Genomic DNA, 27,486 nt, shown 5'->3' with positions numbered 1-27,486 from the left:
ATACATATAGTCTCCTATTCAGTCTCTAAGACCCCTCTTTTCAGAACAGTACCCAAGCCCTTCCTACACTTCTAACTGACCTGTGTATCACTGCTTAACTCTTTTAAGAAAGGAAAGCCAACAGAGTTCTTGAGATTCATCTGCTAAAAATCTTACTACTAGAAACCAAGATATCTCAGGTTTCTTCAAAGATGATCATGAGAACTCAAAAAAAAAAAAGAGGAAAGAACCAGTGAAAATATTAAGCCCGCATTCCTGTCAGGAGGTTAAAGTCCCCAGGATAAAGTAGATTCTTTAAATAGGAAATTTTTACAAGTAAGCGCTCTAAGAGATACCTCTTACTTATTTTGCTGTCATTTTTTTTTAATTTTTTATTGTTATGTTAATCACCATACATTACATCATTCGTTTTTGATGTAGTGTCTGTGTCATCTTAAACCAAGTACCAAACTGTTTATCTGGCCACAGTGGAGAGAAAATATGCAATTACATACAACAGCTAATTCTTATATTTTCTATTCTGGCTGGCAATATCACTTTGAACAATAAAAAAAGGATATACCACTGCAAAATAAAAGTGCTATAAAACAAATGACATTTGAATACGTTTATTATTTCCTATTTCTCCATATAATGACATTTTAACTTAAATCACCTTCATTGAGCATTTCCTTTAAAAATACGGCAGCTGAAGATTTCAACACAATGGCCATAAATATGAAAACATCACAGTGCATTTGAAAAAGTACTAGTCTTCAAACTCAGAGACTCAGGGTATACTCTTTACTATCACTAATCAATCTTGAAAATTTGGACAAGTCAGTAATTCTCCCTAGGCTTCAGTTTCCTCCTTTACAAAATAAGGGTTTACATTCCTGCTACTCAAAGAGTGGTCCAGGGAATAGCAGCACAGGCAGAGCCTGAGAGCAACTCAGAAAAGCAAGATGGCAGGCCTCACCCCATACCTACTGAATCAGAATCTGCATTTTAATAAGATCCCCAAGGAATTCATATGTAAAGTTTGGGAAGCACCAGTCTAGATGATCTACAATCCTACGTGAAGTTTTCTTTCAAGTTCAAATGTGTCAATTATTTTTCTCTTCACTTATTAAGAAATGCCAGGGCGCCTGGGTGGCTCAGTTGGTTAAGCGACTGCCTTCGGCTCAGGTCATGATCCGGGAGTCCCGGGATCGAGTCCCGCATCGGGCTCCCTGCTCGGCAGGGAGTCTGCTTCTCCCTCTGACCCTCCCCCCTCTCATGTGCTTGCTCTCTCTCATTCTCTCTCTCTCAAATAAATAAATGAAAAAATCTTTAAAAAGAAAAAAAAAAGAAATTCCATATGAACTAGTTATATTACAAACCCTTATAAGTAAACTTATTATATTAAATACACTAAATAAACCTCAAGTAGTACTCACTATTAAATATTTAACAAAAGATGGGCCTGTAGTTAAGAATCTTTCAAACCTACAGTCAGGTTACAAGTCCCTTTTCCATAAACCAAGTTGAGGCTTCACTAGTCAATTAAGACAATAAAGATACAGGAACATCTGGGTCAAGATGTTGCCACAACAATTTGTCTTCCTCCCAGAAAAAGCAGCAAATGTGTACACATAAAGAATTCCTGAAGTAAGGACATCTGAAGGTAAAGTAGTAGAGGTATTTAGAGTAGAGATTAAACATCCTCAAATGTATGGCTGAGTGTCCCCTGCATAAGAAAACCAACTATAAATTCTTGACTCAACTATGGAAATTGTTGTCCCAAGTTCAAAACCACAATGAACAGCCTACCCTAAGGTAGACTGAGGGTTCTTTCATTGTTACAGTATTACATATGTAGAGAAGACAGTCATTTAACTTGATGGTCATTTAATTTCAGGTGCTTGTCAAGAAAAAGTTCTTTGACAGAATCTCTACTCCAAATCTTTTATTTTAAGAAAATCTAAATGTATCTATTCAAGGACTTAAACTGACAAAAAGTAAAAGGACAATACAGGAATCTTTGTTTCCAGAAAATCCATTATCTAGACAGAAAAAGGGACTAGCTAAAAATTAGAAAAGATTAGTTAAAAAACAAACTGCTATGCTTGAATTTTCATAGTAAATCCAAAATACAATTTTTTTGGGTGTGAAGAAGACTAACATGAATTCCAAATGTAAATGACTCAATGGATTTAAATATCATTCTCAACAGTAGCTGTACTTATGTCTTATTTCCTCCCATGTCTTGTATGTGTGGTAAAAAGGCTCTCTGGATTCAACATTTACCCACATTTCAAGAAGCCAAGAATCTGTCATTCTAGAGCTACATGTCCAACACAGTATTCACTAGCCACATGTGGCTGTTGACCATTTGACATGTGGACAGTCTAAATTAAGATGTACTTGAAATATAAAATGCAAAATGGATTTCAAAGTCTTAGTATGAAAAACTCAATATACAATATTCAGTAATTTTATACTGATTATATGATAAAATATTAGGGGTATATTAGATTAAATAAAATATATTATTAATTTTACCTGTCTACGTTTTTTTAACGTGCCTACTACAAAATTTAAAATTACATATGTGGCTCACATTTGTGACCCATATTACATTTCTATTGGGCAGTGCTATTCTAGACTATCACCAGAACATATGTACAATTCAAATGGAGCTACTCAAAAACTCTTCTAAGAAGACAGTCAAAATTCAAGATGACTTTTTTAGGCTTGAGATATTAAAGCCTGGAAAAAGCTACATAACTTGACGATTTATTCATGAAAAATGGTTATCTATAAAGTTCTGGCAATTTTGCAATGCATTCATCACAATGCTGAAGTTAAAAACACTGAGAGAACTTACGGCCTTAGGCTTCCAGTCCACTAAGAGGTCAGTGATCAATTTTAGATGACAATTAGAGATTCAACCTTTTTTGGTATAACTGCTTTTTCAAAGAAAAACATTGGTTCCTAAAGTCCCTATAATTTTCACAGGTTTTTCTTCCATATTTGGAAAGCTGGCAGCTTCCTTTTGGTCTGTATTCTTCCTCCAGCCAAGCAATCATACGACTTGAGTTTAAGAATGTCCCATCCTTTACCACTTATCCCACCCTCACCCACAAACTATGCCCCTTCTTCTTTAAATAAAAACCTAACCAATGCCAGATATTCTTCAAACAGCCCTGAAAAGATCGTATTTTCAACCTTGATATAATTTTTTAAGTAAGATGATTAGAAACACAAATGGGAGTGTTGATGAAGACTAACAAAAAATGTTTGGATATTTCTGGTACTTAAATGTAAAACCAAGTGTGAAAAAAATATCCTGAAACTGGGCATTAAAACTCTAATTCAAAATACTTTACCCCTATAAATAAGCTAAAGAACACATCTTGAGTAAGATATTGTGACATGTGAAAATTGTATGAACTTCAAATTCCCATACCCATAAATAAAGTTTTACTGGAACACAACCATATTTATTTATATATTGTCTATGGCTGCTTTGGTGCTACAAGGGCAGAGGTGAGCAGTTATAAAAGAAACTATATGGCCCAAAAAGCCTAAAATATTTACTACATGGCCTTTCACATAAAAAATTTACCAAACCAATATAATCATCATCATCCACATGGATTCCTAAAAAAGGCCTTTTGTGCATATCCCATTTATTGGCTGGGGGAGGGGGCAGAGCAGGGTATAGATAGCAATTGGGCAAGACCCCCCTCCCCCAATCCTACCTTGAACCAGATCAGTATCATTTTGACCTAATATATAGTGGGTTTCTGCAAAACATAGTGTGTGAAGAGGTTCTAAGGCTAAATAAAACCATTTGAAAATCAAAAGCTTTGGTTCAGATCAAGTATCTGGACCAAAAATCATATTGAAATATGATGCCAAGGAGGTTATAAAAGTTATTAAAAATGGGACTCTCAAAATGGTTAAGGTATGGAGCTCCCCTGTTTTATTAGGAGATTCACTCAAGGTCCTTTCAAATCTCTAAGATGAGTCATCTCTCAAAGATGAAAACACATTTTTCAAGATTTCCCTACCCTCCTCCTCCTAAAAAGTGGGATTCTATCATTCTCACACATTGTCACAGTTTAATAAGTAATGCATAGGATATAACTTCCTTATGAAGAAAATGAAACCTACGATATATTATAAAACATACAGTATTCCAAAGAAGCCAATTATCTAAAACGTATTAACTGGAAAATTAAATATACCTGTTGGCTATCTTGTTTGGGATTCTGTTTGAGATGGGAAGGAGGCTATTAGGTAGAAAGTAAGCACCATGTCACTTTACATTGTTCATTTATATCCACATGATGGCAGGCTGCTCACTTTGATAATGAAGAGCATACAATAATATATTTATATATTGTAAACTGACTTTGCTATCAATCGAAAAGACTTAATGTGCAGTCTTATAAAAGTTCTTCAAATATGGTTAGGCTTTAGTTTTGCCCTAATATCGAAGTACTGTACACTAAACACAGAGAAATACAAGTCGGTGATCAAATTCCTGGCTCAGTTGAAGAAGTAACAGTGCTGTATGTAACTAGTTTTGTTTCTCAAGTCACTTCAGGGAACAGAGAGCCCCTAAGGAGCAGAAGAGTAAACTGGTACTGGTATGTTATTAAGTTAACAGGCCACTAACAATTTCAATTCCCAGGGAACACAAATTATCTTTTAAGCCTGTGTATTTTACACATAAATTTGCAACCTGCAAACCTCAACTGAGGATAACAAATGTCAGTTATTTTTTCATTCTTGTTTTTAGGGCCAAAGTGCTATATTTACAGATATATTTAAAAGTAATTTTAGAACCAGCTTTCTTAACATATGCCAAAATTAAGTACCAAAACCTGATAATACTAGCAATGGGGAAAAGAAAGGTTGAATTAAAAAGTCATCTTTTCCACAGCTTAGTCTGAACAAAATATGCAATGATAGATGTTGCACTAATTATTTCAATAATTATTTACTTAAGAAGGAAGACCCAATAGTTAAATTACATAAAATCTTTCTCATTTGCCAACCCCACCTTTATATACTCTGCTATCGCCTCCTAATATTTTCCCTTCCCAAGGGGATTCAAGATTAAGGAATAGCCTCTCTGCACTCCAATCTAAAATTAACTTACCTTTTATGTTTTACATATAATATACTTGGATTTCTCAGAGTCATCTTTTAAAGGAGTTTAGACTCTATAGCTCTGGCAGGAAAAACATAGTTAAGTGGTTTAATCACAACCATAATAGGGGAATTTTCTCCACTGGTGTTTAATATACACCACATAAACTAACTCCTAACATAGCCTATTCTGAGGTAATTTACTGACATCTTAAGACTGAAAATAAATTTTGAATTTCTGCCTTCTTCCCTACAACATAATCTATTTAAGCCTCTTACCTAATTCAGATGCTGGAATCAAACCAGCTGAGTAAAACAACAAAAATTTTTTTAAAATTAAAAAAAGAGATAGAGAAGAAATGTAGACACCTATACCTAAATACTTACCTTGATCCTGTCATAGGACCTCTTCCATCCTTGTCATATCCCCCACGCCCTCTACCTCCTCCCTGTGACCCGCCATATCCTCTATTATCTTCTCCATACCTACTCACATCACGACGGTCATCTACAAAAAAAAAAAAAAAAGGAAAGAATATATACATGAATAAATAACCATTGTCATTTCTGATAAAGGTTTCCCATAATATAAACTTAAATGGCTCTTTGGGTCACACATTATGTCCTTTGGAAAATGGCACATGTACACTCAATGTGAACTCAAATGCAAGTTATCATAAAACTATCTGGAATTAAATATGTTTGAGAATTATATCTGTGTCAAATTCCACTCTGCTATAGTCAGAAAGCAAAATGGTGACATGGATATAACCATTTGATGTGATAGTGATAAAGAATAGTTTGAGTTACAGTACAATACTAGGTACAGAATCTTAATAATTAGATGAAAAGCATAACCCTAATCTTACAAGTTATTTCTTTACCTTAAAAATACTTAAATGTAAATCAAGCATGGTCAAGAAATAACTGGATTTTCAAACTGAGACATATTTAGTGACCATATTCACTGAAGATATTCAGTGAATGGGCTTCCACGTTTACTCATTCACTTATTCATTCATTCAATTATTCAACAAATATTTATTAAGCACTTACTATGACCCAGGCCCTATACTAGGCAATGGAGAGTATAAATGAGTAAAACAAGACTTGTGCCCTTGAAGTATTCATGTCCATGGCACAGACCGATTCCTAAGTATCAGTAGTATATTCCAAATGCTTTAAGAGAACAAGTGAAAGAATGGCTAGTCCTTCTTAGATGAAGTGAAAAGGCTAAAATAGGATCATAAATTCCCTAAATCAAGTATACCAACACTATCAATACAACTGGCAGCAGCAGCATTGTCAAATGATCAGAGTTAAGTGACACAACAAAGGAAATTCATGTCTTCAGCCATCAAAAAGTCACATGACCATTTGGGAGTCTGAGAAGTTCAGAAACAGAAATCTAATAAACTAGCTTTGATAGCCATGAGAGAGAAGCATGTATATTCAAGGTCACTCTGAATTTTTACAAACAGTTGAAATCCTACACAGGTCTTTTAATCTAAAACTTAATATAATTCTATGAGGGGAAAAAAGAAAAATAATAGGCCAATATATCATACCTTGTGTGTGGTGGCTGTAATTCTCCCTTTGTGAATGGTAGGACTGTTGATTTTGATTATAGGAATCATGCTGCTGACCATAATTTGACTGCTCATCATATGAACCTTGATGTTGATCATAGCCTGACTGTTGGTCATACGACTCTTGTTGACCATAGTCTGACTGGTCATATGAAGGCGCTCTTCCACCTTGGCTAAACAGAAATCAAGAATTTGAAATTTTATAGAAGGATTATGTTCACTGTAGTAAATTGACTGAGACTGAGAGGCCTGACCAGGTAGACCTCAACCATATTTAATACTACTTCCTTTTTTTTTTTTTAAGATTTATTTATTTGCTAGAGAGAGAGTAAAAGAGAGAGAATGCAGAGGGGAGGGGCAGAGGAAGAGAATCTCAAGCAGACTTCCCCCAGTGAGCATGGAGCCCCAAGCCCAACACAGGGCTCGATCTCATGACCCTGAGATTATGACCTGAGCCGAAATCTAGAGTCAGATGCTTAACTGACTAAACCATCCAGACAGCCCTACCACCACTTTCTGGTGCAAATCATTTAGTTATTTTATCTACAAAATCTCCTTATCAGCAATGGAATGACCTTCAAACAATTCACTATCACTGAAGAGGTGCCACATTATGAGAAAAACCACACACCTTTGAAAACATTAGTGAAACAAAAAGTCACTATGGCTTTTACCATCCCCTTGAACTTAAAAAAAAATTAAAGGTGCCACAAAATACAGTAATATGTCTCATCCTTTAACAAATATATCATAACCAGTGCTGGGTCTTCTTTCTTTTTAAAGATTTTATTTATTGGGGCATCTGGGTGGCTCAGTCGTTAAGTGTCTGCCTTCGGCTCAGGTCATGATCCCAGGGTCCTAGGATCAAGCCCCGCATTGGGCTCCCTGCTCCACGGGAAGCCTGCTTCTCCCTCCCCCGCCTCCCCTGCTTGTGTTCCTTCTCTCGCTGTGTCTCTCTGTCAAATAAATCAATAAAATCTTAAAAAAAAAAAAAAAAAGATTTTATTGATTTATTTGAGAGAAGAGGGAGAGAGGGAACACGAGATAGGGGAGAGGGAGGAGAAGGAGACTCCCTGACAAGCAGGGAGCCTGATACGGGGTTCGATCCCAGGACCTGGGATCATGACCTGAGCCGAAGGCAGACGCTTAACCGACTAAGCCACCCAAGTGCCCCAAGTGCTGAGTCTTTTTAACAGTTACATTAAAAGGCTCTCTACTACTTAATTTTAACAATGTTATCTCATAATATTTGGGGTACTATTTTCTTTTTTTTTTTTTAAAGATTTTATTTTTTTGACAGAGAAAGACACAGTGAAAGAGGGAACACAAGCAGGGGGGTGGTAGAGGGAGAACAAGGCTTCCCGCTGAGTGGGGAGCTCAATGTAGGGCTCAATCCCAGGACCCTGGGATCATGACCTGAGCCAAAGGCAGACAGACGCCCAACCGACTGAGCCACCCAGGCACCCCAGGGTACTATTTTCTTATAATTATCTTTAGAACCTATAGTACATTCCCCTAAATATCTTCAAAGATAAATTTCAGAAAACAGTAAGGGGTGCCTAGCTGGCTTAGTAGGTGGAGCATGTGACTTTGATCTCAGAGTTGTGGGTTTAGAGATTATTTAAAAAATAGAATCTTACAAAAAAAAGAAAACAACAGTAAATCGGATTTTTAGAGGAAGGAACTTGCTTTGTGATGCCATTTTTTTTTTTTAAATGTTTTATTTATTTATTCATGAAAGTCAGAGAGAGAGAGAGAGGCAGAGGCAGAGGGAGAAGCAGGCCCCCGCCTAGCAGGGAGCCCGATGCGGGACTCGATCCCAGAACCCTGGGATCATGACCTGAGCCGAAGGCAGACGCTTAACCATCTGAGCCACCCAGGCGCCCCTGTGATGCCATTTTTTATCTGAAACTAGTCTACCAAAAAGTGAGACTGCTTTATTATCTCTGGCAATTCAAAAAGAAATTTCTAAGTATGTTCTAAGCAATATGACTATTAATTACCTGTTCTCAGGATGGGAATGTTGAAAGGAATATTTAATTGGATTTGAGTTCTAATGTTTTAAAAAGGGAACAAAAAGTCTCGTATCTTAATAGTCACACCTTATTCTCCATCAGATGACCAAAGCAATCTAATAAATAATAAAGATCAGTATTTTCTTCCAACTCCTTACCCAAAGCACATCACATCAAGAGTCAGAACTCTAGTGCTTCACTTTAAAATTGTTGTCAAAAAAAAATTAGGGGCAGCTGGGTGGCTCAGTCAGTTAAGCATCTCACGGTCATGGGATGGAGCCCCACGTTGGGCTCCACACTCAGCGGGGAGTCAGCTTGAGATTCTCTCCCTCTCTCTCTGCCCCTCCCCCCACTTGCACACATGCACATGTGCTCTGTGTCTCAAATAAATTTTTACAAATTTAAAAATAATAAAATAATAAAAAGTTAAAATAAAAAAAATAAAATAGTTGTCAAACCAAATCTAACACTTTTCTTTGGTCTGCATTTATATCTCATGCTTCCAAAAATTCATCCTTATAAAAGGATTCTCCTAACTTTAAAACTAACCAACAGGACTTAAAGAGTTCTTCCTTCTATTGTAACATGCTTTCTGAAAATTATTCTCTACATGTGTACTCCAGTTTCTACTTTTCAAAACACTCTCACATCTCTAAGACTGACAATGTGACCTCACAAATCTTTCCCCAGTGGTTTTATTTAACCGAATTTCACTTAGAATAATTTTTTTCACTGCAGAAAGAATACTTGTGATCTCAGTTTTTGCGTAATTTTTTAGCTATGTAACTTAACAGGCTACATAATCTTAATTTCTCTTTACCTCTACAAACTGGGGATAATTACTGACACTCTCTCATAATGGCTAAGGATCAATACGAGAATGCAAAAGCATTTCACAAAATGTAAAGCACAATTTAAAAAAATTAAGCTGCTATTATTAAAATTAGTAACAAGAACAAGCTCCACACATCTGAAACTTTAAAAAAACTATAAAAACAAAACAAAACAAAAAGCTATAAAACCTGTAAACTTGTTGGTAAATATTCATCTACCTATGTTAATAAATAAAACATATTTTGAGTATCTAAAATGTGTGGATAGGTTTTGGCACTTTTTTAATATTTTTGTCCCTGAAAAGGTAATACATTAAAATGGCTAAAAAATAAAATGGAAATAAAAGTAAGCACTGAAAGTCTCCTTTCATAACTAGGTTCTTATTTAATCTCAGGTATAAAGCAGAGCTCCAAATGTTTTTTTAACATTTAAATCATGTGCTGCAGGGTGCCTGGGTGGCTCTGTTGCTTAAGCATCTGCCTTCGGCTCAGGTCATGATCCCAGGATCCTGGGATCGAGCCCCGCATCAGACTCGCTGCTCAGCAGGGAGTCTGCTTCTCCCTTTGCCCCTCCCTGCTACTCACGCTTGCTCACTTGCTCTCTCTCAAATAGATAAAATCTTTAAAAATAAATAAATCATTTGCATTCATACAGCTAAACAGTAATATTACAAATAACACATCATAAGAATCAAATGACAATGCTGACAATTTCCACATTCTTCCTAACACAGAACTATGAAATTCATCCTTCAAAACTTTTCTGAAAAAAAATGTGTAAAGCTAGGATTTGGTAGTGAAATCTATTTAATACCCAAAGTGTTATTTCCACTACCCAACACAATCTCTGTGCTTTTACTGATTCCTTACCCTCCTGATGATTCCATGTTTTGCTGTCCCTGGTTATTGTAAGACTGCTGGCCATATGAGCTCTGCTTTTGATTCTCATAACCACTGTAGGATTGTGAATAACCTAAAGATTGGATGGATATACCATTTAGTAAATGTTCTGATTTTTTTATTTCTAAAACAGCAAATTAACAAACCAGTCCAACCTGATTGGCTTTGTCCATAGCCGGAGTAGCCGCCATAGTTCTGTCCATATGAGGAATCAGTAGTTTGTCCATAGCCAGAATAGCTCTGAAATTTAGGTAAATACAAGTTTTATCACCTACTTAAGATAAAAATAAATATTTACAAAAAGCACAATTTATATTTTAACCTACTTGTGGTGCTTGTCCATAACCTTGGCTGCCTTGATTTCCATAGGAAGAATAACTGTAAAAGAAAAATGTACTCCTTGAAAGAGATGTGCTAGAATTTAAAAGCTTAAAAAAAAACCCTATCTTCAACTTTCAAATCCATACAAGCTTCTCTTCTGAGAAATTGCCAATTTGCCTGTTTCTTAGAGTCTAAATTGAAAGGTGATGACCAAAGACTGTTAAGACATAAATGAAGTCACTCCCAGACCTCTTAAATACCAAACAAGCAGCAAAAGTTTAGCTTTGACAATCTCACACAAATAAAACTTGAGTAGAACTAGAAAATCTCAAGAGAATTATACTTGGGTGTGGGGACTGACTACATGGAAGTAAGACCCATAATAAAAATTTGAGACAGAAAAATAATTTTTTAAGTTAGCACTTTAATCAAATTAGCTATGTTTCGACAGATTAATTTCTTCCTACCATCTGCCCTAAATCTGCCTTTAATAATTATATTGTATCCCCGTAACACAGCACAGCCTGGCATATAGTTTGTTGACTGAATAAATGTACCTCCCTCAGATTTGAACCTTAATTTTAGAGCATGTAAATTCTAACAAGTCAGAAACAAACTTTCTGAATATATACCCCCAAAAAAATATTTGCAAAAAAAAAAAATTATTATTCTAGAGCTATCAAGTGCTAACAGACTTTAACTTTATATATATTTCAAACCAGCTTTGTTTTCATGAAGCTTAAAACCTGAAGACAGACGATACCTGAGATGCTATTCTGAATATCTCACATTGAGCTGCAAACGTTTATAGTGTAAGTTAAAGGCTGTATTTCTGGCAAGTAAGAGAACCCTACTGCATGTCTTCAGTCACATAAAAACAGACTTTTCTTTTTATTATAAGCATGGTAAGGAGTGTTTTTAAAATGCTAAGCATTTCTATTATAGTGCTTAAAGAAAATCCGCTCTTAAAAAAAATAGCATATTACATATAATCAAAAATTTAAATGCTTTCTCTAAGAACCTGTTATATAGTTCAATTGTCTAAATCCTTTTAATAGTTTCATTTAAAAAAATTCTTAAAGAAAACATTCTTTAAAATACCTATGAGATTTGTCTTAATCTCTAGGGGGCATCTGTATTTACTGATTCAAGCAGGCTTTTTAAAAAAAAGAAAAAAATGTTTCAGTATGTATGTACACAGGCCTTTCCCCCTTGACAAGCTAACATTTAACTCTAAGAAATCCAGATACCAAATCTCAAAAGGAACGCTTGACTCAATTCATCTTTTTTTCCCTCAGTTCTACTCTTACATGGTATCATTAAAATGTATGTATACTTTACCTTTGCTGCTCACCCCCAGACTGACCGTAAGTTCCAGAATCTAAAACACATAAAAAGAATTTTAAATCTTATTTAAAATTATGCTTCCCTCAAAGGCTGACTTTAGCTTTTAAAGATGGAATGCAGTAAGAAAATGTAATAAAAACTACCTACAGAAAAAAAAAACTAGTTAAATTACTGTGCAAGGATTTGTTTACAGTAACTACGTCTTTGAAAAACAACTACTTTACAAATGTGTCCTGATGGTCACAAGAACCAAGTGAACAACCATAAAACAAGCAGTGAAAAATCCATCCTTTTAACAAAAACTCAAGTTATCTTTACATACAAAAAGGCATCTATTGAAACTAATCAAGACTAAAAGGGGGGAGGGCGGGAGACATACACTCTGAGAAGATGAACCCCCAGGATTACACTGACTTGCAAATCCTCACCAGCCCAACATACACACCATTCCCCTGTACTGGACCGCTCTGGCCATCAGCAGCAACAAACAGATCTCTGAAGACTTTGGTAAAAGCATCTAAGTTAGTTGTTTATCTCCAACTTTACCAAGGTTTCAGAGACTTGGCCAATCGGCATACCAACTCAGCAAGACCTACTTCCAGCTTCCTTTTCGGCAATAAAAACTACCAAGGAAGGCATGAATTAAATAATGTCAAAAAAAATTTTTTAGGGGCGCCTGGGTGGCTCAGTCGTTAAGCGTCGGCCTTCGGCTCAGGTCACGATCTCGGGGGTCCTGGGATGGAGCCCCACATCGGGCTCCCTGCCCAGCAGGAAGCCTGCTTCTCCCTCTCCCACTCCCCCTGCTTGTGTTCCTTCTCTCGCTGTCTCTCTCTGTCAAATAAATAAATAAAATCTTTAAAAGAAAAAAATTTTTTTTTAAACTCTGAGCTTTTCCCAACACCTCAAAACATCAGTTATATCAAAAACTTTTGAAGAGGCTCTATCCTTTGGGTTTCTACTCAGAGTCAAAGTTTATTAGTGATGAATAAGAGTAATATTATACGAAATATTCTTTCAACTGCAAAAAATAACTCCATCTGAAACAGCTGACCATTAGGCCCAATCTCATCCAACATGAAACAAAATCATTTGCTGTCAAACAGTTCTGAAAACCCACCAGAAATCAAATTAGTGACATTTGCATTCAATTCACATAAAGCTACAATATAAAAACATCACCATTGGCAGTATAGGTAGATAACATCAGATTTGCCACTTTTCTGCAGCAGAGATCTACAATCAGACTGAACAAGATTTTTTTAAATCCTTGATCATAAGAATATTGAATGAAATCCTGACAATTTCTATGAATGTGAAGAACATAAGGCTAAGATGAAGAAAAAATTGTGTATCACTGCCACACCCATGAAAAAATGACCATAGATTTATCGCTAATAACCAAATAAAACATGAAAAGCACACAGAATCTAATTGGGCCACAAAGAGATTAGATACATCTACCAAATGAGAAAGGAAATTGGCTTCAACTAAATCAGAAACTGAAAAGGATTATGAAGGGGAGGGGAGACGTATGAGTAAAACTTAAAGTATCCTGAGGATAAATGAAGCTTTCGCTTCAATTATATCCCAAGGCATGGATGAGGGTTCTTCCACTGAGAGTGGAGTCTAAGACCTGCTTATTTCCCTTTCGCTCAAGCAAAATTATAGACGTACACAGCATGTAGGTCATGTGGCCCTGGCTCAAATCTATGAGTGTCCATAATTTAACCGTCACTTTGGTTCTCTGAAATTATAAATCTGACTTCTTTAGTTGGCTGACATTAAAACTCTAGAAGATATAATATTGACCAATAAGTACAGCCCTTCGTATAAATATATTTAAGTGATAAAGTACAAATGTTTTATATTCATTAGAGAAAATCAGTTTGTAAATGTTATTTATGGCATTTCAAACTACTGCTCATTATGAGTACTTGACACTTGAGCCTTGTCTGAATCCATGATTTAGAAATGCTTTCATTTCCAAGTGTATAGGGTTTTGATTCTGTTGTTTTCTAATTATATTCCATTGCAGCCAGAAAAGGTATTTTCTCTATTATTCCTGGTACTTATTAGGATTTGCTGTTTTTTGCTTTTCCCCTTGGTAAATATTTTACTTGCATAAACACCCCTTATGTGCTTGAAAAGAACTGTGTATTTCTTTTTTTTTTTTTAAGATTTTACTTATTTGAGAGACACAGCAAGAGAGGGAACACAAGCAGGGGGAGTGGGAGAGGGAATAGCAGGCTTCCCGCTGGGGGCAGGGAGCCCGATGTGGGGCTAGATCCCAGGATCCTGGGATCATGACCTGAGCCGAAGGCCAACAATTAACGACTGAGCCACCCAGGCACCGCAGAACTGTGTATTTCCTAAATGTTGAGTAAATTCTGTAAGTCTAGATGATACTTGGTTATACCATTCATACTCCAACATTTGGTCTGCCCCATCTATTAATCACACAGAAAGGTGTGCTAAAAAAAAACTTCATTTGACCAGACTTGTCAATTATATTTTTTTGGTTTCTATATTCTGAGGCTATTTTGTTAGGCACATAAAAGTAGATATTTATATATTCATGATGAATCCTCTTTTAACATTACATTATGATTAAAAATGTCCAAACTTTATTTTGACTGGTAACAACTAAACAATCAATCTTGCTTTTGGTTGGTGTTTGTCCGGTTCATCTTTTTCTATCTCTATACCACCAACATTTCTTAATCTTATGTTTCAGGTATCTAATTTCCGAACAACACAGAGATAATTTCTTTTCCCAATGTGAAACTATTTCAATTGGCGTTTTCATATTTTTACTTTTCACTTATTCCTATACCCCTATATTAGATTTTTCTACTTACTAGGGTTTTCTTTTTCCTTTTAACTCCTTTTCTGCATCCTACTGGATTTTCTTTACTCCCTTTTCCCCTATTGCTTTAGTAGTAAAACATTCAATTTTTGTTCTTTTTGCTTCCATTTTTTAACTTCCAAATGTAATCACTTTAATCTTCAATGTTCCATACTGTTAGTATTTGCTTTTTATTTACTGTGTTTGCTCCTTCTATTGTTTTTTGCATCCTCTCTCTCCTTTCTGGATTTACATTTTTTAGTTCTTTTGGCAAAGGCCTAAAAGTGGTACTCTTAATCTTTAGACTCGAGATCATTTCATTATTTTCCAACTTCTTAGAATTTTTAAGTCTACCAATCTTACCATTTCCCTATTTTCCTCCAGTAGGTAATCGGTATTTCATAATCTGCAGTTTCACATCAATGTATCTAGGATGAACTGAACATGGTATCTCATGTTTGAAACTACTGTTTTTTGATCCAAAATATTCATCAATCTTGGAAAAATCTCAACTATAATCCTGATTCCTCCCACATTTTCTTAGGAGACATATTATATACATATTAGATGTATGACAGGACTTCTCCATCTGTTTCTAAATCTTGCTTTTCATCTCCTTCTGAATTGAATTGTGGGTAACTGTATGTCTTCCACTTCACTATTTCTTCTGCTAGGTCTGCAATTCAACTTAACCACTGTTTCTATCTCATACTAGGTTCTTTTTAAATCTATATGGCCTTTCTTCATAACATCTTGGTCTTAGGGTTGATTCCTTCCCTTAGGTTTTTAGTAATTTCAAACTTATTTGCTTTCAAATCACCTATTAGGGGTTCTAACCCCATTTGTCACAAACTCTCATTTTGGTGAACTGTCTCCTCGAGTTCTACAATTTTTTAATGTGAATCTACCTTTTGCAAGGCCTGTTTTTTCTAGAAGAGTCCTGTGACCTAGGCTGTGAAATTTCCTCCAGAAAAGGTTGTTCATTTGTTTCTACCAGGAGCCCCAAGGTTATTACCAGCCCAGAACCAATTTTTATGTTAATTTCTTGGCTTAAGTTTTCCTGGACCCCCATAATTAGCCTAAATGTACACCCAAATTGTATGAAGCAGTTCCCAGGTTACAATTCTCAGGACAGACCTTTCTCACTCAGGGCCCAAGCTTCCTTGTTATCTGTTATGCTGATACAAAGGTTTTTTTCTAGTTCACTTTTTCACTGAAGACAATCTTTCAAACATCTAGGTTTTTTTTTTTTTTAAGATTTTATTTATTTATTTGACAGAGACAGACACTGCGAGAGAGGGAACACAAGCAGGGGGAGTGGGAGAGGGAGAAGCAGGCCTCCCACGGAGCAGGTAGCCCCATGCTGGACTAGATCCCAGGACCCTGGGATCATGACCTGAGCCGAAGGCAGACGCGTAACAGCTGAGCCACCCAGGCGCCCCAAACATCTAGGTTTTATATAAGGTCTCAGTTCCCATTATCTGGCTCTAATAGTCTTAAGGCTTCATCTCCTTGGGTACTTGGGTAATAAAACCCAAGTCTCAGGGCACCTGGGTGGCTCAGTTAAGTGTGTGCCTTCAGCACCGGGCCTTGATCCCAGAGTCCTGGGAATGAGCCCCAAGTCAGGCTCCCTGCTCAGCAGGGGGCCTACTTCTCCCTCTGCCCCACCAACCCCTGCTTGTCCTCTCTCAAATAAAATCTTAAAAAAAAAACAAAAACCCCAAGTCTCTAAATGATGAGACCTATACCTGCCTCTTCAGGGCAACTGTCAAGCTAGCTCTATGCTGGCTTCTACTTCATTTCTGGCAGTTAGGTTTTGCCCTTTTTTGGTAAATTCTTGCATTTCTGGTGTTTGTAGATAGAAGATTTTCAATTTATTTTGGTCTGCCATATTGCCAAAATGAGAAGTATCTTAACTTTAATTTTTGTATGTATAACTGATACGTTTGATTCTAACTTGAAGGTGTCAGCTAATTCACATTTGTAAACAATATTTGAATGAGTTTGATTTAAAATATTTACAATTTTTACTTATTTATTGACTATGTAAGCACTTATATTTTATTAAGTTTATAAGTCTGCTTTATCAAGCATCTGGAGTGGTTCAGTTTGGAATGTTTAAAGGATTTAACTAAACTTAATGCAATCAGCTGTTTAGGGGGGTTTACTGTTAATTTATTAATTGAAACATTCACCAAAAAACAAGTCAAAAGCATACTATTTTTATACAAAATCAAAAATATTTTTATACACATTTTACAAAACGTATAAACAGCACATAACAACACTAAGTAGAACTTAAAAGATTCTCGCTTTAATGGACTTAATTTAGAAACAATTTTTATATAAAGGTCTTTTCTCATGTGAAAGCCAATCTTGATATTTAAAAAACTTAACTTACAAAGTGACAAATTAATCTAGTGTCTTGGTACTTTGAAGACCAGTACTAATGGATAAACCAGCTCACACACTAATATGACACACTGAAAATCCTGGATTTTACAGATGGTAACCTCTAAAATTTAATCTTCCATAAAAGCTACGCAGTCCTATAAAAATAGCCATTGTTTTACACCAATGAAGATGTTAAAATTCAAGACAACGCCAAAAGTTTTTAATGTCCATTGAAACGGTAAATTTCCCCATGAGGGTAGGAGAATCTAAACCATGGATAGTTAAGGACATACTTCTACATACTTCTGTGGAGCTTTACCAGACTTCATTCCAAATTATGCACCTTGTAAAAGATGTACCAATGTCTACTTGGAGTAAGAAATTATTTTTCCTTGGAGTATTTTTCCTAAATACTGAAAGAAGCAAGAGAGAAATCCTGTGCAGTTAACAGCCTCTTCCATCAGGTAGGTGCCCCGTTCCACAAAAGCTCAATATTCAGACTTAATATTAAGGTTAATCTAAGGAAGGTTTATTATTCTGTCCAGCCAGTCTTGTTACTTTGGCCTCATCTCAGCCTGCTACTTGCTTTTTGTCACACATTTCCATCCTTCTGCAAGACTGCATGGGGGGAGGGGGGGTTGTGTTTGTTTTTTAAGTACCAACTCCCTTAAAAAATGTGAAAGACTGTGCCAGCCATCACTTTGATCCCCATCATATGGTTTCAAGGAAATGTTCTTTTTCACATGAAACGTGATCTCTCATGTTTTCTAGCAAGTGGACAGCTGGGTCTTTGCAGCCTGTGAGGGACCCACAACAGAGGACCTTGCGTGGTTAGCTAGGACTGCTAAATCTAGAGAACATTCGTGTTCCAGACTTTATATTCGGGTTTATTAGCAGGACCTAAACTGACTGTCCTGAAGAGATCGATGCCTTTTTTGTCCCCCTCTTCCACACAAGGGAGGGCGTGGAGGTGTCGATCACTTTAAATGTTCCGTGTAAGGCTGCCTTTCCTTTGGCCTGTATACTTTAAGGTAAATGCCACATGTACCTACAGGAGTCTATCCAGAATAGAAAAGGCTCACTTTCAGGGCTCTTGCAGATGAACTGGAGAAGGGAGAAAAATGAGAGGAGGCTGAGGAGGAAGCTGAATTATATGCAAACACCCCCATTCGAATCCGGGTGGTGACGGTAGAGGGAATGACGGTAAGTAGGGTTTCGTGCAAGGCAACGTCCTTTGAAAGGGCTCCCAGAGCGTCAAGACCCCCACCTGATGAATGGGTGAGTCAGGAAGGCCCAGCTCCACTTCACAGATGGGGAAACTGAGGTACGAGGCGGCGAGACGAGTGGCCCGAGGCCTCGCTGAAAGATCTGAGGCGGAGCGGAGAACCAGAAGCACCGATTCTCTCAGCGGATGCTCTAATCACGGGCTCCCCCCGCCCCCGTGATGGCGTAGACGGCCTCCGCCCCCCCCCCAACTCACACACCCTCCCCGGGAGCGGCACGTCTCCTCAGGTTCCAAGGACAGGGTCAAAATACAGGGGGACCGAAGCACTCCCGCCGAGATTTGCAGACGGAGAGCGTTGGGAGCGTGCGTCCCTTCAGTCCAACATGGCGGCGGCCGCGGCCGCCCCCCCACCCCCAAGCCTCCCTCAGGGCCGGAGGCTCTCCCTCGGGGCCCTCCGGTGGGCGGGAAGACGGCCCAACCCCGCCAGGCCCCTTCTCGCCGCTGCCGCTGCTCGCTGAAGGAGTCACCTACCCGACATGACTAACGGCCGCAGCGCGGAGCCCCCAGAGCCCGCCGAGAACAAGGGATACGAGAGCCAAGCGGCGCGGCGGCCGGAGCTGTACTGAGGGCGGCGCGGCGGGCTGAGCCCGACTGCGGGGCCTCGGCAGCCAATCAGAGGACAGTGGGCGGTACCACCGCGCCACGGCGCGAGGGGTGGTTCCTGTACGACTACCAGCCTCTGAAACCTGAAGTCTTCAGAACCCCTCTCTGTTCTCCCCTCCGCGAACGGTACCATTATTGAGAGGGAATCGAGAGGAGAAAGTACCAATGCCGCCATTAGCATGGGGGAGGAAGCTGAGCCTACTTTCTCGGTCCCAATTACAGTCTTATTTCTGACTCTTATCGTGTCTGATAGAATTCAAGGTTAGGAAGCGAAAGAGGGGAGGCCTTATAAACACAGACCATTTGGTTAGAAAAGGCCTTTCTTCCCCCTAAGATTTAGAGTGGTATGCCCTAGTTCGCTCAGCTTTGGTTGCAGACAGCTGAAGCCATCTGGGGGCGTTGGGTGTCGCCGAGCTCGGGGACAGAAAGTCGTGATCGCCTCCCGGTCTAACTATCTTGTCAAGTAAAACAGAGACTACAAGGTGATATTGGAACAAACGTATGCATTAAAACGAAACCACACACAAACCCGGCCTTGAGAATATAGTGCGTGGGAGGTCGAGCTTTGGTTTTAAGTGCTGTTGTAATGGCCAACTCTAATTATCAGGCACCTTACATCATCTCATTTAATTCTCACAACACACTGATGAAATATTATCCCGACGTTACGGGCGTGATTATTCATTTGCCCTAGGTCGCACAACTAGTAAATGGCCAACGTGGAATTTGAATCCTAGTAACCAGATACCAACCATTGCCTGTGGGGTTTAACCCTTATGCTGCATTGCCTAGTGGGGGCTGGAGCTCTAGAGGATGAAATGAGGCTGTGAAAGCTCAGAGAGCACACAAGGACATTTTGCCCGATGGCAATGCAACATCTGAGTTAAGCCAGAGACGAAGTGAAGTGGGGAAAGGGCTTTCGACTGGTTGTAAAACAAGTAATTCTGTATTTTGGAGTTTACCCTCCAGGGGAGAACGGTAGATGAGGCCAGAAAAGTAGAGGGCTAAATAGTCCATACCTTGTAAAATACACTGCATTAGGGTTTGTGCTTTATCTTGAGGGCACTGGGAAGCCAGAGGATTTTAAAGGAAGGTCACATTTGCATCTTCAAGCTGCAGTATGAAGAATGTATGGAGATGAGAGGTGCCTAAAAGCAGGGAGACCAATTTGGTGGCCAATGCAATCATTCTGGTGAGAGATCACAGTGGCCTGGACTTAGGTTGGAACTGTGAAGTCAGAGGTAAGTGAAGAGATCCCTGAGATACTTCCGTGGTAGACTGGGCAAGATGGAGTGACCAATTTGGAAGGGAGGAGCTAAGGAAGAGTGAGAAGTGAATTCTGAGTTTCCCACTTAGAGAAGTGGTCAGATGGTGGTATAATTCCCTGTGGTAGGGAATAGGAGGAGGAACAAGTTGGGGTGGAGGTAGAGAGATAAGTTCAGAATTAACACCTTCAGGTCAGAAAAAAGACATGAGGTCATCTCTCTTCGTTATACTATGAATAATTGTACACTCAACTCTAGATATCGAGGGTCATGGAGCTCTCTGGATAAGTCCAAACAAGCAAGGTTAAAGGAATAAAAACTCCTTCGTGACTAAAAATGATTCAGCCGATCAGCATGAACATTGAGGAAGGCAACCCAGAGGAGGAGATGATGGGCATGTGCAATCGCAGGAGAGAATTGGGTTAGGGATGGGGGAAACTTCTAGATTGTTCTTCCTATTTTTTTATTTATTTTACAATTGGGTGTACAATTAAGATGGAAATACAAAAAGTGTTGCTCATCATTGCCCCCTTAAGTTTGTACTATCAATTCATTCATTCACGCATGCATGCATTCTTCATTCAACTGCCATCTCCTGAGTTCTACTCCATGTCAGGCCCTGGAAGGCCTGAAGGTAGAGAAATAGGAATTTTGATGACCCCGCCCTCCAGGAGTTGCAGTCTCACAAAAGGGGCAGTACAAACCTTTAATTCCAATGACTACTGAATGTGCTAGAATGGGAGGATGCAGAGGGTGCTCTGAAAACAGAGTAAAAGCACCTAGCTCACATGAAGGGTAGACGGGGTATTAGCAAAGGCTTCCTGAAGGAAATACCTCCTAAACTGAATTTTGAAGAAAAAACAGGAATTAGGCCCAGGATGTATATCAGGCAGAAAGGGCTGTATTTGCAAAGGCTATGAGAGAGCCAAGTGCCAGGAATTGCAAGTAATTCTGGCTGGCTGGTCTGTGGACAGTGGACAGTGCAGGGGTGGACAGTGGTGATAAATGATGAGTGAAAGAGGTACACAGAGGCCACATCTTGAAGAACCTGTGGGCCTGGCAGAGGAGTTTGGATACTAAATCAAAAACAATAGGGAAGGGGCGCCTGGCTGGCTCAATCCAAAGAGCATGTGACTCTTGATCTCGGGGTAGTGAGCTCAAGCCCCATGTTGCATGTACAGATTACTTAAAAAAATAAAATCCTTAAAAAAAAAAAAAAGGAACTTCTGAGGAATCTAATCAAAGGAGTGACATTTAGTTTTTTATATTCATTATTTCTTTTAATATTCTGGACAGCCCCGTGAAATAGGTATTACTGTTGTCCACATTTTGTGGAGAGAACACTGGAGCTCAGGGAAGTGAATCTCTTTACCAAGTCCACACAGCTAATTAGGGACAGAAGGCTCACATCCAGGCCTTTGGACCAAGCCCAGGGTTCTTTTTACAGTGTCCCTGGTCTCTCAAACATGAAACAGAGAACTCCTCCTAAGTCTGTATTCCTCTGGGTCTTCTTTCCAAGGGCCCTTCTCTACCAGAAACTGACTCACAGATTGAGTCCTGTGCTCTCCTGTCTTCCAGGCTTTTGCCAGGGAATGATTATCTGGAACCGACTTTAATCTTCACCCCGCCGTTCTTCATGCTACAAGATCCTGCTCCCTCTACATCCACTATCCTGGCCTCACTCTGCACAGTTGGGGAAGACAGCAGGTACATTTTACACATCAGCTTTAGCAGAATGTACCTGGGAAGGTCTTAGTACTGGGCCTGTTTGCCCTTGATCATTCTTCAGGTCCTCACTTGGAGAGCTAACCCCGCCCCCACCCCCCACCGCAGGCTACCTTTCAGTTTCAGAGATTCCCTCAGGCGGTAGCTTCCAGCTAGAATCAGTCAATGGGCAACCTGGTGGAAAATCAAACAGTAGAAGAAAGGAAGAAGCCAGGGTTATGTCTCCCCCCTCTCTGCCACCAGCTGCGGCGGCGGCGGTGTCTCAGGCTGCAGCTGTCTTCTTCAGAGATATTTCTATTCCGTGCCCCTGGCTCCTGGGATCCTGTAACCCTTTCTTCCTTCAGTCCTCCCCCTCCCTTCATCCCTCCAGCCTACGGCTGGTAGAATCTTCTTGCTGTTGAAAATTTCTGAGTTGCCTCCCTCCCGTTTGGCTTCCCAACCTTCCACCATGGGTGTAGGGCCTTGTAGGGCCCTGTAAGGACCGCGAACTTTGTTAGAGTGAGAGGGGAGGCCGGGAGAGGGCGCCACTTAGCAGAACCACGCTAGGATCTGGTCTGTATTACTGGGGTTGCTCGGGCTGCTGTCTTGAGAATGGACCATAGGGGGGCAGGGAGGTTATTGCTCCCACCAGAGTGAAAACCATAGCACAGTGATCTTTTGTCTTTTTTGAAATCCTGTGGAACTCTCAGTTGTACCAACCTTCCAGGCTTGCTACCTGATTAGAGGCTGATTTATTCTCTAGTTGGGTTGCCTAGTTCCCCTCTGAACTCCACAGTGCCTCACACAGTGCCAGAAACAGTAGGCACTAAAAAAAAGGGGGGGGGGAGCTTGTATTTAATGAATGAATAAATAAGTGAGGGGGGAAATGGCATGACTTGTCTTTCTGACTTGTCTGTAAACTCCTCAAGCTCAAAGACCTTCTCTAGGACTTTCTTACATCTCCCGCAAGGCACAGAGTAAGTGTTCAGGGAGCACTGTTCAAAGACTGACAAGACTGCTCTGTGCCAGGTGTCACACGCTGGTAAGCAGTCCTAGCCATCATCACCACCCTCCCACCCCCACCTCAGGAAGTGTCCCTGGAGCCCTGCTCCTCCAGCCTTCCTAGAGAGCAAGCCTCCCACGAAGATCTCCCTGAGGCTCTGCGAGGCAGGAGTCGGTTCCTTGGAAATGACCGGCTACCCCATCCTTAGGACAGTGGCAGGCACTTCCTGTTTGGGGTGGAAAGGAACCAGACACTTTCCGGTTAGCAGGTCTTTTAAGCAAAGCAGCAGATGCTGAGCAGGTCCTGGTCAGCCTTTCCAGCCAGATGTCTGGCGGTTAGACAGCCTTTCTATGGAAGGGAAGTGGGGCACACTGCCAGATTGGCTAGGCCTTCATTGTGCTCCTTGCAAGTCCCCTGGGTCCTGCTATGAGTAAAAAACAAACCAAAAGAGGCTGTCGCCCTGCAAATCATGATGAGGATTAGGAGAGATGGGGCTGTTCTGACCAGAGAGCATTCATTGCCTGGCAAGGAGGTGCTCGTATGATTGTTCCAGAGCATGCTTGTGTATGTTGTCTGGATATGAGCATCCCCCAGTGTGAAACTGTGCAAAGAACACAAGCATGTAGGCTTGTGTCTGTGTACCCAATATCTAGCACTTGATAGGATTTAACAGTGAATAATTGTCTAGTTGGTTCCCTCTAGCAAATCGGGGTAATAGAAAAGGCAGGAATTATTGTTGTCCCATTTTAAGATGGCAGAAACTCAGAGAGGTTAGTGGACCTGCAAGGGTTAACAGAGTAAGAAAAAGTCCAGGTTCAAACCCAGGTCTGTCTCCCTCCAAATTTCTTGCCTTTTCCAGTCCCCTATGAGCATGTGCATGTGTGTATACGTACAGGGAGGCAGATAGGGCAGGTAGACTTGGGAAAGTGACCCAGACTAATAAGAGCACATCCACATGTGCTAGAGAGAGGAAATTTCTCTTCCAGAGGCAGAAGTGGTTGCTAAAGACTCAGGGCTTCTAAAATTGAATCACTGTGCTAAAAATGCACAGAAGTTATAGTCAATAATGAATCCAAATTATCACAGCTAACCTCCTCACAACTCTGGGGAACAACTCCCCTTCAAAGCTCCCAAGCTAATCCCACGTCCTCATTCTTCTTATTATTCCTATGATTGTGATTTGGGGAGGTTGGTCATTCTGTTAGTGCCTTTCTCCAGAGCCCAGAATTCCTTCTGATAAAATCTACTTTGTGCTCTGCACATTTCCTGGGAAGAAGGAAGGGGCAGAGACAAAGCTAATTGTTTCTCATGTTATGAAGAGAGAAACTGAGGCCCAGAAAGGGCCTTGTCCAGGTCCATACATCCTGCTTGATTCAAAGGGTCCTGGTCAGGAAGACGACTCACTGGCCAGCTGTTGCCTTCTGTCAGAGAAGAAGGAATGGCCCAGGCAGCTGACAGCCACTCCCTTGGGCATGCAACGTGCCCAAGCCCTGTCCACTTGAGGAGAGCCGGGAGGCACTGTGGGTTTGAACTGAGCCCCAGTGCAGAGAGAGAAGGAGGGGAAGCAGCTCTTTTTGAAGAGGACAAACGGAGAGGACTGCCAGCCTAGCGGGGTCAGGAACTTGCTCACCCAAGATAGGGAGGGAGGGAAAGAGAGAGCCAGACCCTTGGAAAACCTAGCCCTCCTATCTTCCCCTTGAACACTGGTGTCTAGTACTTAGTGACTTAGTAGGTCTGGAGTAGAGCTCAGGAATCTGAATCTTTACTAAATGCCTCCAGGTGATTCAATACAGGTGCTCCAGTGATCTTTTGACTTGAGGTGAGATAGCAGAGCTATCTTAAGAGCTCAAGATCTGGAGTTATACTATCTGGGTTTGAACCCTGGCTCCATTACTAGATTTGTGACCTCAGACAAATGGCATAATCTCTCTGTGCCTCAGTTTCCTCATCTTTAAAATAAGGATGCTTATAATAGTAGCTTTCTCATAAGGAAGCTGCAAAGATTCAATGACATGATTTATGTAAAGCACATAGCACATACGTGGCACATGCTAATTTCTCAGCAAGCATTAACCACTATTATTTGTTCCAACTCCTCATTCCCATCCCCACCCCCACCAGAGGAGGAAATAATGGTATTGGATTAACATAGGGACTTGTCATCCAGGATTGTTTGGGATGTGGCCGATCCAAAGCCATTCTCCCCCCAACCCTATCACTCTTCCGATGTCCCTGCTGTGGACTGAGCTTCTTCCAATAAACTACCCTGCCTTTCTTATCTTCCTTCCTTCCTCAGTGCCCCTCTCAGATGGCAGGCCACCCTCCTCCACCCCATCCAAAGTGACTTGGCTTAGGATGTGTCCTGGAAAGTGAAAACATACAGCAAGTCAGGCCCCCAGATTCCTGAAGAAGATCACAGAATTTGGTGCTCTGGGACTTATGAGTAAGCTTTGGAGTCAGAAGAGAACTGAAACTCCTGCTCACCCAGGTTCTAACTATGGAAACATGCTGTCTTTCTGGGAAATGGAGACATCCTGTGCCAAAGCATGGTTGAAGCCCAGGATGAGCATGCGGGCAAAGGAAGATCTGTTCTGCATAAATTCTCGCAGGCACTTCCAAGTGCAAATTCTTGGCATCTCCAAGTGACCACAAACAGAGGTGAAGTGGGACAGGTGAGGATCGGATGAAATAATCTAACCAAGAACACAAAAGGAAAACAGGAAGTCAACGTTCAAACATAACAGTGGTGCTAGTTTTCCAGGTCCAGGGGCCATGGCTAACATGGGATGCAGAGAAAGCCAGGGTCAGCTCTCTGAGTGGCTCAATCCTCCCAGTCACTCAGCCCTTCAGGGAAGCACTGCTTCCTGCCTTCCCCTCTCCTCCCAGTGCAGCTGAAATGGATACCCTCTGGCACGTGCTGGAGAGAGAGATGGAGAAATTCTGCCTGGAGAGAGAATTGGCAAATCTGGGATTGACTCCAGCTTGGCCAACAGTGTCCTTTGCCAACTGGTGCTCCTCAGAGCTCCCTGCCCTAGATAGATACAGAGTTGTATCTAGCCTTTCAAAATCCACCTACTGATGTGGAGAAAGGGGAACCCTCTTACACTGTTGGTGGGAATGCAAACTGTTGCAACTACTCTGGAAAACAGTATGGAGGTTCCTCAAAAAGTTAAAAATAGAACTATCCTATGATCCAGCAACTGCACTACTAGGTATTTACCCAAAGAATACAAAAATACTCAGTCAAAGGGATCCAGGCACCCCAATATTTACAGCAACATTATCCACAATAGCCAAATTATGGAAACAGCCCAAGTGCCCATTGATTGATGAATGAATAAAGAAGATGATATATATATGATATAAGTGAGATATATATTATATATATATATATAATATATATAATGGAATAATACTCAGCCATAAGAAAAATGAAATCTTGCCATTTGTAATGACATGGATGGAGCTAGAGAGTATTATGCTAAGCAAAATAACTCAGAGAAAGACAAATACCATATGGTTTCATTCATGTGGAATTTAAGAAACAAAATGAATGAGCAAAGGGGGAAGAAGAGAGAGGCAAACCAAGAAACAGACTTTTAACTGTAGAGAACAAACTGATCGTCACCAGAGGGGAGGTGGGAGGGGGGATGGGTGAAATAAGTGATAGGGATTAAGAAGTGCATTTGTTGTGATGAGCTCAGGGTGTTGTACGGAAGTGTTGAATCATATATTGTATACCTGCAACTAATATTACACTGTGTGTTAACTAACTGGAATTTAAATAAAAACCTAAAAAAAAAAAATCCACCTATTGGTCAAGGACAGAATATACCTTCAGGGAACACACACACACACACACACACACACACACGGGTTGCTAGATAAAATAGAGGCCACCAATTTAAACTTGAATTTCAGCTTAACGGTGAATAATTTTTTAGTCATGGCACATACTTAATGTTAATCCGGTACTCAATTTTAACAGGTCATCCTGTATTTTTATTTGCTAAAACTAGCAACGCTACCCCACTCGCCTTCAGAATCTCCCTCCTCTAAGCTCACCCGCAGGACTCCTCTTGAACGTGTAGCCGTGTCACAGTTCTGTCCTTAGCTGAGAACCTTCGTTCCAGTCTGCCCCGCTAGACTGAAAGCTCTCTGAGGGGAAGGCCCAGGCCTTGGCCACCATCTCTGGGCCTCCATCCCAGGCAAGGACGCTCCTTAAGGATGTGCACCAGGGCACCGGCGGAGGAGGGGC

General features: G+C 40.2%; 1 protein-coding gene and 1 long non-coding RNA gene across 5 annotated transcripts in view; one reads left to right on the top strand and one right to left on the bottom strand.

Annotated features, from left to right (window-relative positions):
* Positions 1 to 19,257, bottom strand: part of TAF15 (TATA-box binding protein associated factor 15) — a 30,386-nt gene extending 11,129 nt beyond the window's left edge. Inside the window, exons 1-9 of one of the 4 annotated variants that reach the window (XM_064583351.1) lie at positions 19,125 to 19,230; positions 18,636 to 18,736; positions 12,124 to 12,163; positions 10,788 to 10,839; positions 10,617 to 10,701; positions 10,432 to 10,534; positions 6,693 to 6,886; positions 5,512 to 5,632; positions 4,215 to 4,259 (exon numbers count right to left, since the gene is read on the bottom strand). In XM_064583351.1, coding sequence (XP_064439421.1) covers positions 4,215 to 4,259; positions 5,512 to 5,632; positions 6,693 to 6,886; positions 10,432 to 10,448 — 377 coding nt within the window. In that variant the 5' untranslated portion in view covers positions 10,449 to 10,534; positions 10,617 to 10,701; positions 10,788 to 10,839; ... (1 more) ...; positions 18,636 to 18,736; positions 19,125 to 19,230. Of the gene's footprint in view, positions 1 to 4,214; positions 4,260 to 5,511; positions 5,633 to 6,692; positions 6,887 to 10,431; positions 10,535 to 10,616; positions 10,702 to 10,787; positions 10,840 to 12,123; positions 12,164 to 18,635; positions 18,737 to 19,124 lie in introns of all 4 variants that reach the window. The other 3 variants (XM_064583348.1, XM_064583349.1, XM_064583350.1) reach the window with 3 other exon arrangements.
* Positions 19,258 to 20,265: 1,008 nt separating this feature from the next.
* LOC135363030 (uncharacterized) lies at positions 20,266 to 26,980 on the top strand. Its single transcript, XR_010408707.1, has 3 exons — positions 20,266 to 20,497; positions 22,100 to 22,228; positions 25,525 to 26,980. It is a non-coding gene; the product is annotated as an uncharacterized LOC135363030 (long non-coding RNA).
* The last annotated feature ends 506 nt before the right edge of the window (positions 26,981 to 27,486 follow it).

The sequence above is a fragment of the Mirounga angustirostris genome, unplaced genomic scaffold, assembly GCF_029215605.1.
Source record: "Mirounga angustirostris isolate CCGP_5_RB_7025 unplaced genomic scaffold, mMirAng1.0.hap1 SCAF_17, whole genome shotgun sequence".
NCBI lineage: Eukaryota > Metazoa > Chordata > Mammalia > Carnivora > Phocidae > Mirounga > Mirounga angustirostris.
This window is presented reverse-complemented; position numbering and strand designations above follow the sequence as displayed.